Genomic DNA, 12,655 nt, shown 5'->3' with positions numbered 1-12,655 from the left:
CTTGATACAGATTATTTTTCCACATAGACCCCATAAGTATTTGTTCCAACTGTACACCAAGACACAAAGGCATCTATCATGGCATTAAAGAAATCAGTGTCAAGCGCCTGAACCCAGGACATGACAGCTTGCTGAACTTCACCGTCTGTTCCGAATTGTCTTCCACCAAAGTGCTTCTTCAATGGTCCAAATAAATGGAAAATCACTCTGTGCCAGGTTTAGACTTTAGGGAGGGTGGTCCAGTATCCCCAATGGCAGCGCCATAACAACTCACGCGTGCAGCTGGCCGAGTGTGGACATTCTTGTGCAACAATACGACTCCTGTTCGCAGCAAACCCAGGTCGTTTTCTAATTGCCCTCTGCAACCCGCTCAATGTGTTACAATAGCGGACAGCATTCACATTATCTCCCTTTGTGAGTAATTCTACAAAAAGCATGCCCTTGTGGTCCCAAAACACAGTCGCCTTCACCTTCTTTGCTGATAGTTGTTTCAAATTCCTTTGAAGGTGGAAATGATAAAAGTTTCCATGTCATGGATGCTTACATCATCTCCGGTGTTACACGATGCACCCACGTTTCATTGTCTGTAACAATATGCTGAACTGCACTCCCCTCCTCCTTAAAATACAGTGTTAGGTGCACAAGAGATAATCCCATCCTAATGGTTTGGTGAATTTCTGTGAGTTGTTTCTTTACCCAGTGTGAATACTTTTTTTTTCCTGTACCCTAGTCACATATGAACGATGTTGTTCCCAGTACCCACTGAGATGTTAAGTTCATCAGCAATATCACTAACTCGAATGCGTCTGTCCTCCTGAATCAGACCTTCAATGCGGCTCAAATTCTCATTGGTGGCGAATGTTTGTCCTGCCGTTAAACACAGTGCACCAAACCTGTTTCCATGACATGACGTTATCTCTGTACACCTCGACAAGTTGGTGATGAATTTCAGCTTGCTGATGTGCCCTTTACATGCAGAAATCTGATCACACTGCGCATCCCAATGTTACCACCAGCCCCGCCATCTTACAGCTGATGTCTAATGGCCATAAGGGAAAGCCGTGGTCTAGCTGCTCTGGCCTGGCAGGAAATTAGAATGAAATAGAGAACATTACACACGTGAAAGATCTTGTAACTTTACTTATTGAACCACCTTCGTATCTATAAATATATATATATATATATGTGTGTGTGTGTGTGTGTGTGTGTGTATGTATATATATATATAATATTATAAGGGCACAGTCGCATCCTTATATTAAGGCTGAATCTAAAAAAACAGACTTCTCCCGTAGAGGACTCCGGGGGGGGGGAGCATGATGTTTAAGGGGCTCCACCTCAAAAGCTATTGTAGGTGCGGAGCTGAAATTTGTCACGGGCTGGTAGAACTGTCGCTCGGTGCTGCACTCCAAATTTCAGGGCAAAAACATAAAATATGAGGATTTGGGAGTAGTCTAAAGTTCCAACTGTCAGTTTTTTCTGACACTCTCAATTAGGACCACTTTTCTGCTGTTCTCTATGGGGGATATTTGGGAAGGCATAACTCAGGGTAGGGGGCGATTTTAGACTTGGGGTTTGTTTTATTAGGTAGCTATTGTTCCAGGGTAGGTGCTTTTGGGGTTTAGGTAATTGAGAAAGTTACAGTTTTTAAACTATTACCTCACAAATTTGCTATTATAGAGATAGGAAGTTTCAACTTGTTGCGCAGCCTCAGTAGGAGCCTCCAGCAGGTATACTCACTGTGGCTTCACTTGGGTGCACCAAGATGGCTGGCCAGTGCGGGCGGTAGTGGCAGTGGGCTCGGGGGAAGAAAGCGGCCGTTAGCTGTGTCTGGGACCAGGGGGAGGGGGGGGTAGCGGGTGTTAGCTGCGGCCGGGACCTGGGGACGGTAGCGGGCATTAGCGGTGGCGGTGCAGCGGCAGTGTGGGCGGTGGTGGTGCAGGCGGAAGGACCTGGGGGCGACAATGAGAACACAATTCTGTGAATTAGCAGCTCGACCATTTTGTGAGTGACAGCAATCTTACTCTCTAAGAGTGCTGAATCTGCAGTTAACCACAGGGGTGTGATGGCATACCATATCTGTATTACGCAAGGAACACGTCAATTAAGGCGTCAGCCTTAATGATCGGAATTTCATTGCTTTAAGTTTGAGTGTCAGAAATTCAGTAGGTTTTGTGAAATTTCAGATCATGTCTAAGAAGCCTTAATGGGACATGTGAAACTGTAAGGTTTTTTTGTCTATGGAATATATATATATATTATTGTGTGTGTGTGGGAAAGTATTAGAGGGTACCACACTCGTTGGTCTTGCACAGATGAATTAATTGAGCTTGATGATGTACATTAATTAGCAGATGGTGTCTCAAGCTATGTAAATATTGGCCGGATAAAACATGAGAAGGGGATGATGGCATCCTCTGAGTACCTGCCAATATCAGTGCATTGTTCATAAGGTTACACACAGGAAGTCAGAAAAGTGGGTGCTCTGTTACAGTATTCATACTTTTGTTTGACAGGTTATAGAGATTTTCTTAATCCAACTCACATTAGTAATTCTCCTATGATGGGAGCATAATCTTTTTCCTCCTAAGTCTCTCCTGTTAGTACTATGTAACTGCTGTATAACGGTTTGTCCTTGCCCATATTTCCACTTGTCCTCCTAATAGGTTGTGTGTCCTGCTGTGTGTCCTGTTTTTAATAGCCTTCACAAGTTTCCATAGTAATGCCGATGCTATTCATTGGTGCAGTACATCATCATTCCTGTTGTACCTGTAGCTCTACTTATCACTTGTTTAGCTTAACCTTCATGAAATGATTTATTTAGCATTTCAGCTTCACTTTGATCATCTAGAATAGCCGGCAGCCCACCCCCTGTTATTGTTCTCATGCCTTGTGGCACAGTACTGATGACATCAGTGTCTGATCTTAGCTCTGCATGTTCTATTTTCAGTACAAATGCTGATGGGTTCAAAAAATAGAAACTTTACCACCTTGTTTCCATGATTTTGAAGTTTGATTTGGTAACCTGCTTTTTGTAAGATTTTGATCCTTTTTTTTTTTTTTTTTTTTAAGGTTTTGGTCCTTTACGGTCATCTGTTAAAGTATTTTAGAATTTTTTACTTAATATATTAGGCCTATTTTTTCCCCCAACATAATCAAACAAGTCAGTAGACTCTAAATTGTGGAATAGATAAAAACAATATGCATAGCATTAATTTAATGAAAATAAATGTTGGTTCTGAACGTATTAAACCATAATTCCATGAAAGCCTATACAAAATATAATTAATCAACCTCTTATGTATATGAACACAGGGGAAAAAAATATTGATTAAGGTCCAAATGTATAGCCTGTGAGTTGCTGGCAGTCAAGAGATTTCGGCAGTGAGACTTTAAGATTTAAAGTGCCAATTTTTTTAAAGCAAACTAGGTTGCTTTTGGCTTTAAAATTCAAGGCTACAACTCTGAAATCTCGTCACTGCCCACAAGACTTTTGGGGGCATATGCAATTGGGGGAGAGTTAAGCAAGGTAAAAAACATTGTGCCGAATTTTGGATTACCATGGGTATGCGCGCTTCCGATACCCGCGGTATCTAATTTTAAAACAGTTGTTGCAGGGCTTTCAAAGCTGAAAACCCCATGGCGCATAAAAATATATATATATTTATTTTTACATGTCCGGGGGTCTCCACGGCCTACACTTCAACTTGTCACTGGGAAGAGGACTGCTGGGAGTCCCGGGGCCTGCTGGAAGGTACACGGGCTACTGGGAGATTAAGTTCTCTCAGTGCCGGTTGAAGGGGGTGGAATACACTTACACAGGGGGGTCACACACACACGCGCACACATGCGCGTGCGCACACACTCACTCATACTTGCAAACACTCTCGCACCCTCACATACTCGCCCTGCTGCGCTGTGGAAGGTAAGTAATTAAGGACTAATTGAGCTGATTGGAAACTTCCAATTGTTTAATTTGTCATTAAGAAGGGTGCCACCGGGGTCCCAGAGCATTTCCCAACCATGGGCCGTATTCAATTATACGCAAAATAAGCAAAAAAGTTTCGCCTATTGACACTTTTCGCCTGTTAGCATCTTATTTCCAAATTCAATTCCTGGATTTTTTTCACCTAAGTGGAAACTCAATGCACTGTAATAGGCGGAAAAGTTTCTCCAATGAATGGCAGGTGGAAAAAAGTGCAAAATCTCTATTTTGGGGTGCAAATGTGGGGAATTGATTAAGAACCATTTGGACCCCCCCCCCTCCAAAAGGACAACACCGCTAAAACAGATTATGGAAAAATACCTCAGAACACCCAAAAGAAGACATGTCATTTTTGGGGTCAAAATTAAAAAAGTGGGAGGGCAGGGATACAAAGTAGCGAAATAGGTTTCTTGGGGGGCTGTATGGATGGGGCAGGTGTTTTTAGGATTGCAGGTGCATGCAGCAGGTGGATTTTTTTAATTTTTTAAAAGTGCACTTTAGAAACACAAATATGCTAGCCTCCATTTTCAAGTACCCCAAATTTGACAGCACTATTTATTTTTCCCCAAAAAAATACAGTTTTCTATCATTCTTCGCCACTTTTATAAATATGCTTCTAGAAAGATTTTAACACAAATTAAGAACACAAGGTACTTTTATTAGGGCTAATCGTACAAATCTGTAATGATTTCCAGTGTCAGGGCATCTAAATGAATACATGTTCATTTTTCCTAAAAATTAGGATTTTAGAAAAAATTGGTCGTGATCTATGGCTGCTATAAAAAAAAAACCCTCCCGGCGCTCAAAAACTAAAAAACCCTGCACTTCATTGCAAAAATCCCTGCACCTGCAGGAGAAATAATTGAATATGCCTTTTAGTATGTGCATTTTGTATTTCTAGCTACGTTTATGACAATATTTTCTAGATGAGGACCTGTACTTTATTAATTGTATTGATTTGTTTGTTTGAAGATAAAATGAACTTATTTTAATCATAGTCTGAACTTTGTATGTTGTATTTTAGGAGGAGTTTGGATACAATGCAGATACTCAGAAGCTTCTTGCCAAGAACGGAGAAACACTTCTTGGAGCTATCAACTTTTTTATCTCTAGTGTGAACACACTTGTGAACAAGACAATTGAGGATACACTAGTTACTGTGAAGCAGTATGAAACAGCCAGGTAATAATGTGAAGCGTGCTTGGTTTTTTCTTTGTTGTGTTCTCATAATTGGTGGGAAGGAAGGAGCGTAGATTGGCAGCTGACACTATATCTAATGGACAACTTGTAGAGCCTAGGTCACAACATTTAGCTTAATTTAGTTTGTGTCTATGTCTCGGGCATTGCAGGCTATATAAGGTGTGATGCCCAGCCAGTATTACGATCGGACAGCAACTTTTATAAAAGAAAAAAAACTACAGAATTTTCCTTGAGAGAGAAAAGTCAGCAGAATAAGGTCAGCACACCATGCGACACATGAAGGGGAATTACATGTGTTCTGTAGCAGTCTGTGACACAACTATTTGCATTCATTGTTCTCAAATGCCACTAGTTCCAAGACTGGAATAATTTGTGTTTCCTTATTTTCACAGCAAGTATCTTACTGTATTATGTTGCATGATGCAAATTTTACTTGCTTTAATTCACAAGTGAACATATGTAATTAAGCCATCTGTTTTTTCCTTTTTCATAGATATTTTGCTTTTTTGCTGATATATAGCGATGTCCTATTCTTGCAGTCAGACGCCTTATGCCTAGCATGTAGCATTACATAATTTTTTTAAAGATGTGAGCAGCACCTACTTCCTCAGAAAGACTTGGGAGAATAGGGCAGTGTAATATAGTCATGAGCACGTAGCTTCATATTTTCACAGTATGTAATAATCAGGAAATAATGGTAAAGTAGGAGGAATTGAAATGAACACTTTTATGATTGCCCCATAGATGTATGTCTAAAACCACAATATATTTTTGCTGAGCTTTTATTGTACTTTATTCCTAGTAATATTTGTGTGCATTTCATCAGCTAAGCCAAATACAAAGTTATTGGTCCTGGTTCAGATTGTGAAACTTTAAATAGGATCAGATAATTGTTGTTGATGTATTCTGTAGGACATGTTTCAGGATAGCACATGTCGGTTCTTGATTAATTCTGTGCATCTGATGCTTCTATTAATCCTGGAATCATGTTTAACAGGATGTAAGATCTGGAATTGACATGGTCTCGCTCTACATTAATTTTGCATGGTTTATTTATTAAATTTTATAATGTACCAATGATCTCACTGTTCCCGAATGTTATATAAACTAGCATGGCAATCGCCACCATCTTCTCTTGTTTTTTTCATAGCATGAATGGTAAAGAGAAGTCCGCTTTTTTATAGTAATTTAGTTTTCAGGCCATAATGCTATTGAGCAGTCCTTGTTGAATGGGTGAAATCTACAATCTGCTTACATCTGTTACACATACTTGCCTACTTTTGAAAATGAGTTTCAGGGAGATTATAGTCGGTTGTAGTATATGCCATCGAGGGGGGTGTGCCATGCTCCGCCCTAAGGGCATGTCTAGCATTACCTATGGGCGTATCTAATTGGTAGTGGATAGATCACATTCAGTAGATGTACCCTGACATCACCTATATCTATTTCTACTCAGGGGTGAGACACTGGCAATAACAGGAGATCTGGTTTAGATACTGCAAAATGCGGTTGTGGGTAAGAGAGTCACGGCTGTCCAGTTGCTGTGCGTGGGCTGGTGTCTCAATGCTGTTGCAGCGGTGCAGGATGTGTCATATGTACAGTCTTCTCCCCTCTATATAATAATACCACATATCTGTGTTTGCTGGGAGCTGTGTCCCCTCCCCTCATATACCACTACACTGTTCCTTTTTCTACTTCAGAGTCCATAGGGTATCCACAGGATACCTTGGGGTATAGGCGATGGCGGCAGACATCCAGGGACCACAGAGTTAAATTTTCAGCCTCCCAGGATGCACTGGGGTCCCTCTCCTATACCCCGCCCCCGAGCCTCAGGCCACCCAGTTTTCGTCGGTGCTTGGCCTGACCAGTCGCACCGTACAGAGGGGGGTCTTGTTAAGGCCCCTGAATATTTCTTCGCAGCTGTGGCTGCACAACTAGAGTGCTCCAGCATAGGACAGTCAGTATTGACGTCCATGCTGTCACTCCTACACCCCGCCGGTACCAAAACGCCGGTACCTGCTGGTAGGTAGCTGGGGTCACAGCTAGCGGTGATCCCGGCTACCTGGACTGTGGCCGGATGCACGGGGAACAAGGTAAGCGGCGGGGTCCCGCGGTGGGCACCCGCCGGTAACACAGTCCTGTTTGGTCCCCAGGCAGGGGGCTCCCTGGGGACCGGCTGCGCGTGGGGCCAGGTACGGATCCTGCGCCTTCCACTAGACCACCAGGGACAGTGGACCGCAGCATGTGCGGTACAGCGCGGCGTCCCAGGGGTTAATAGCAGGCCAGGGGAGAACGCCTTCCCTGTCTCACAGCCGGCGTCTCCCCCGCTGCACAGTGCCATTCCACAGCGGTCTGAGCGGGCTGTGTCAGCGCTCCTCCCCCGGGCCTTGCCTTCTCTCTGCTCCTCGGTGGCCATTTTCTCACTACATGTGCTGGGGATGGCAAACGCTGCTGGAAGCTGATACAGATGCCATTGCGGTCCGGGCCCCCCGCATACCTCTCCTTCAATTAAGGTCAGTGTATGCAGCACTGTTTCCTACCAGGCTCTGGTCTGTGTAGTTGATCGCAGTGCTTGTAATGCAGGATATTATCTGTGCATTGTATGTGACTTAAATGCTAGCGCTGTTTGCCTGTACTTTCATTTCTGACTGTCAGCCTTTTTCCTATCCCTGTTCTTCTGCTACAGCCCTTGCGGTGCGGTGTTGCAGGGTGTTTATTACCTCACAGTAAACGTGTTTTTTCTGTGTGGGAGGTCACATACGCTCCGTTCACACTCCTCATGTCTGAGAGTGAACGATGATATCCTCTTCCAGCTATAATGTACTGATATCATGTGCAGTTAGCGGAGGGATATGTAGACGCTGAAGGTCTATGGAGGGCATGTTGTATTAAATATCACGCCCCATTTCTGTCACTGTGCCTACACAAAAAAGGGGACCGCACTCGGCTGGCTAAGATGCTTGCAGCCCTTGTGGGCAACGCCCCCTGCGTTTCCCCATAGGGGTTATCGCAGCTTGTGGTGGTCTCATCACATGCAGGGGTCCCTGGACAGTTGATGGTACCCCAGTGTATCCTGTTTTTCGCCCCCCAGGTCTCGCAGGAGCCTGTGTGGGTGAATTTATTGTCCAAATGGTATAGCACCTGATGGACGTTTTACAGGGGGAGTCACCATTTCGGCCTTCTAAACGGCCTTTCGGGTCTCAGATGGGTAAAGACATGACGTCTGATGACGGTGACATTATTGACTTTTTCAGACACGAGCCCCTTAGTGCAAAGGAGACGTATGGGTCTAAAGTCTATATACCTGGCCTTATACGGGCAGTCCGTGCGGCTTTGGTTATTACATATCCCCCGTGGCTAAATCCAAATATGGATAAGGGTGTTTCCACTGTAATTCCTCTATCTGGTCAGGTGGATCATTTAGAGGAGGCGTGGAAAATCCGGGTAAGCAGTTCCAGCCTCAAAAACGGTAAGCGGTTCCAGCCTCAAAAACGGTTGACTCCTTTGCGGATAATTACATTTCCGAATTGGAGTTACCTTTACGGGTAGATTCTCATGTTACACGCCTAGTGAGGAGTGCTATGTTGCCCATGCCCTCCAGGTCCTCTTTGAAGGAGGTTCCAGATTGCAAGGTGCAAATATATCTAAAATCCTATATTCCCTTGCTGGACGGGCTTCCAGGCTGGCTATGGCCGTGTGCTGGGGGGCCAGAGCCATGGAACGCTGAGTAGGTAACTGGATCTCTGCACACTGACTCTCCAGCAGAGCAGGTGGATAGTGGCAAATTCTCAGAGACTTTGCCAAGTTCATAATGAGACGGTCTTACATATAGCCTACTCCTTTCCAGAATCTCCTCGGCAGCAGTAGCGGCTTGCCGCTCCCTGTGGTTGCGCTCTTGGAAAGCGGACGCAGATTCCATTTGGAATGCTTTGCCTTTTACGAGACAAGTCCTGTTTGGCCCTCGTCTGGACGCAATTGTGGCCCTGCAGGCAGCAGCTACGTCTGCGTTTCTGCCATCAGCTACAGTCCCATCAGGGTCTGGGGCTTTGTCTTTTCGGCCCTGTGAGGCCAGGGTAAGTCTAAAATACAGCTTTCCAAGACAGTCAGTAGCCAGGAAATCTGCTCAGCCATAAGAACAAGCTTGGAGTACAAGACGTCCTACTCCCAAGTTGGACTATAAGCCTTCAGCCTCACGGGACGGGCCTCCTCTCGGGAGACCCCAGAGTTGGAGGCCGGCTTCTCCAGTTCGCCCAGTGCTGGTGTCTGACCACCACGGACACTGGGGTAAGAGAAGTATTTTCTTGAAGGTATGTCCTCTCCTCCTCCCGGTAAAAGCCTCCCAGGCGGTTTTTCGTTACAGGTCTTCTGTCAATTCAGGACAAGGCCCTGTAATTTTTGAGGGTGTTACACTCTATGCTCCAGGCAGGAGTTACAGTACAAAGTGGAACGAGGTATTACTCCATCCTCTTTCTGGTACAGACACCCAATGGGTCTTACCAGCACATTCTCAACCTCGAATCCTTCAACAAATTCTTAAGGGTTCCTCGGTTCGGGAGGGGGACCCTGCATTCCATCATTCAATGGAGCCTGGGAATTTTGTGGTGTCGTTGGATATATTCAGGGTGACTACCTGAATATCCCTCTTTTCTTAGCACACCAGTGTTTTCCTCAGGTTTGCAGTGGTCGATAAGCATTTCCGGTTTCTGGCATTGCCCCTTGGTCTGGCCTCCGCGCCTCACGGTTTACCAGGGTCATGGCAGTTATGGCAGCCCACCTGCGGATGCAGGGGGTCCGCTTGTTCCCCTATCTGGGTGACCTGTTGTTACCACGGTCTCCAGAGATACTTCCGTGACATATGCAACGGACAATATCTGTGTTGCTACGTTAGGGCTGACTGATAAACTGGAAATGGTCCTCTCTGATTCTTCACAGAGGATGCTCCATATCCCAACATCTGAGGATCTTTGTGATTGAGGAAAAGATCTCTGCATTACAGGCAAAGGTACGCAGTTGCCTGCAGAGTCGCCGAGTGTCTATTCACTTGGCAATGTGGTTCTTGGGTTCCAGGGTGTCGCTGTTCGACATGGTGGAGAGTACCCAGCTTCACTCTAAACCTCTGAAAAACTTGATCCTCTCCGGATGGGATGGGTTGCCCCATAGGATAAAGTCAATAGGCTTTCCCCGGAGGTTTATCTCTCTCTGGCCTGGTGGCTGCGGAAAGCTCACCTAAACAAGGGGCACCCCCTTTGGGATTGCGGACAGGGTCCTTCTGACGACGGACGCCAGTATCCGTGGCTGGGAAGCAGTGACGGGTCCACACTTGTTCCAGGGCAGGTGGACACCAGTAGTTTTTGCGCTTCCCATAAACATCTGAGAACTCTGAGCAGTATTCAAGGTTCTCCAGCATGCAGGACAGGTCCTCCACGGAAATACCGTGCAGGTACAGTCTGACAACGCCATCATGATGGCTTATGTAAACCACCTAGGAGGTTCCCGAAGTCAGGCGACACTAACAGTGGTATCCCGAATTCTGGCTTGGGTGGAAGGCTATATCCCTGCCGTCATCGGCAGTGTTCATTCAGGAATCCTCAGATGGAAAGCAGGCTTTCTCAGCCGTCAAGACGTGCATTTAGGGAAATGTCCTCTTTATCAGGAGGTGTTCAATCTTCTGGTGAACAAGTGGAGCCTTTCAGAGATGAGACTATTCTGATAGATGTAGGTAGGTCCAGTGTACCTTCCAGGTTGTGTACCTCGTCCCTCCGTTATCCCTTCTTCCTCCAGTAATAGCAAGAAGGAGGCACGTTCCTGCTGATAGCTTCAGCGTAGGCCAGATGGCGCTATTACTCAGATCTTCGGAGCCTCTCAGTTAACACTCCGAAGCTGTTGCCTCTACACCCGGACCTGTTGTCTCAGGATCCTGGCTGATACCCAGACCTGGGTTGTCTGTCCTTGACGGTGTGGCGGTGGAGTCTGCTCTCTTAAGGTCTAGGAGTTTTTCCAGCTCTATAGTTAACAATGGCTCTGTCCATGCTAAGAGCTCGGAAGCTTTTATCTGCAAGAATTTACCATTAGGTATGGTATACTTTCTTTCAGTTGTGTCGCCCTAGAGGCTAGGCTCCTCGTGTATTCCGGATATCCAGAGGTTGGCTTTCCTACTGGTGGGCTTAGATAACGGTCTTCGCCTTGCTTACCTGAAGGTGCAGGTTTCTGCCCTGTTGGTTTCATCGTAGGATTGCTACTCTTCCTGATGTCCGCACCTTTGTGCAGGGTGTACATTATATTCAGCATCCCTGTGTTCCACCTGTGGCTCCTTGGGATTTGGCTGTGGTCTTTAGGGCTCTCTGAGGACCGCCATTTGATCCACTGGGCTCAGTGGATTTCAAATGGCTTACGGCTAGGAATGTATTCCTTCTGGCCATTGATTTGGCCGGTAGGATCTCGGAATGGGGGGCTGTGTCATGTAGACCTCCCTTTTTTTTCTCATCTTTCCTAGGAACTGGGCAGTGCTTCGCACTTGCCCTGGTTTTTTACCTACGGTGGTGTCTAGTTTCCACATCAATGAGGAAATTATAGTACCTGCCTTTACTTCCCCAGTCCTTTCTGCTGGTGAGGCCTATTTGGCTGTAGTACGGGCGCTAAGAATTTAAGTTGACCGTACCAGTCCATTTAAGAAATCAGACTCTCGGTTTTGTCCTTTCTGGTTTCCATAAAAAAAGGGTTGGCCTGCCACTACGCTAACTTTGGCAGGATGGATTCACAGGTCTTCCTGTTCCATCCTCTATTAAAGCTCTTCCACTAGGTCTGTGGGTCCTTCGTGGGCAGCTCGACGTGGCGCCTCAGCGGTGATTGGCAGCCACGTGGTCATCTGTCCATATTTTTGTAAGGTATTATGCTTTTGATACCTTCGCCTCTCAGGATGCTTCCTTCGGGCGGCGGATTCTCCTTACAGCACAGGAGCGTCCCCACCCTTAAAGGATACTGCTTTGGGACATCCCCAAGGTATCCTGTGCATACCCTATGGACCCTGAAGTAGAAAATATGAGATATGGTAAGAACTTACCCTTGTTATCTCTATTTCTACGAAGTCCATAGGGTTCCACAGGACTCCCGCGCTGTCGCACCTGTACTGCAGATGGGCTTTGATCTGGTCACCGGTTTCTCCGTCTCCTTCTGGTGAGAATGTGATTCTTGTGTGTTCCAGACTTTCTTCTCTCTCTTTGTTCTCCTCCTCCGGCCTATGGCTTGTTACGAAACTGAGTGGCCTGAGGCTCGGGGGCGGGGTATAGGAGAGGGACCCCAGTGCATCCTGGGAGGCTGAAAATTTAACTCTGTGGTGCCTGGATGTCTGCCGCCATCGCCTATACCCCAAGGTATCCTGTGGAACCCTATGGACTTCGTAGAAATAGAGATAACAAGGGTAAGTTCTTACCATATCTCATATTATTGTAAATAATAAAAATAATACTGTAT

At 45.7% G+C, this 12,655-nt stretch overlaps 1 protein-coding gene across 2 annotated transcripts in view; it reads left to right on the top strand.

Moving 5' to 3' along the window:
• ARFIP1 (ARF interacting protein 1) overlaps positions 1-12,655 on the top strand; it is a 99,472-nt gene that overhangs the window by 45,858 nt on the left and 40,959 nt on the right. For both annotated transcript variants that reach the window (XM_088475377.1, XM_088475379.1), the window contains one exon: positions 5,010-5,167. In XM_088475377.1, the coding sequence (XP_088331503.1) occupies positions 5,010-5,167 (158 nt within the window). The remainder of the gene's footprint in view (positions 1-5,009; positions 5,168-12,655) is intronic.

Source organism: Taudactylus pleione, unplaced genomic scaffold, assembly GCF_031769625.1.
Source record: "Taudactylus pleione unplaced genomic scaffold, aTauple2 ptg000170l, whole genome shotgun sequence".
NCBI lineage: Eukaryota > Metazoa > Chordata > Amphibia > Anura > Myobatrachidae > Taudactylus > Taudactylus pleione.
Note: the sequence above shows the minus strand (reverse complement) of the source record. Positions and strands in the feature narration are given on the sequence as shown.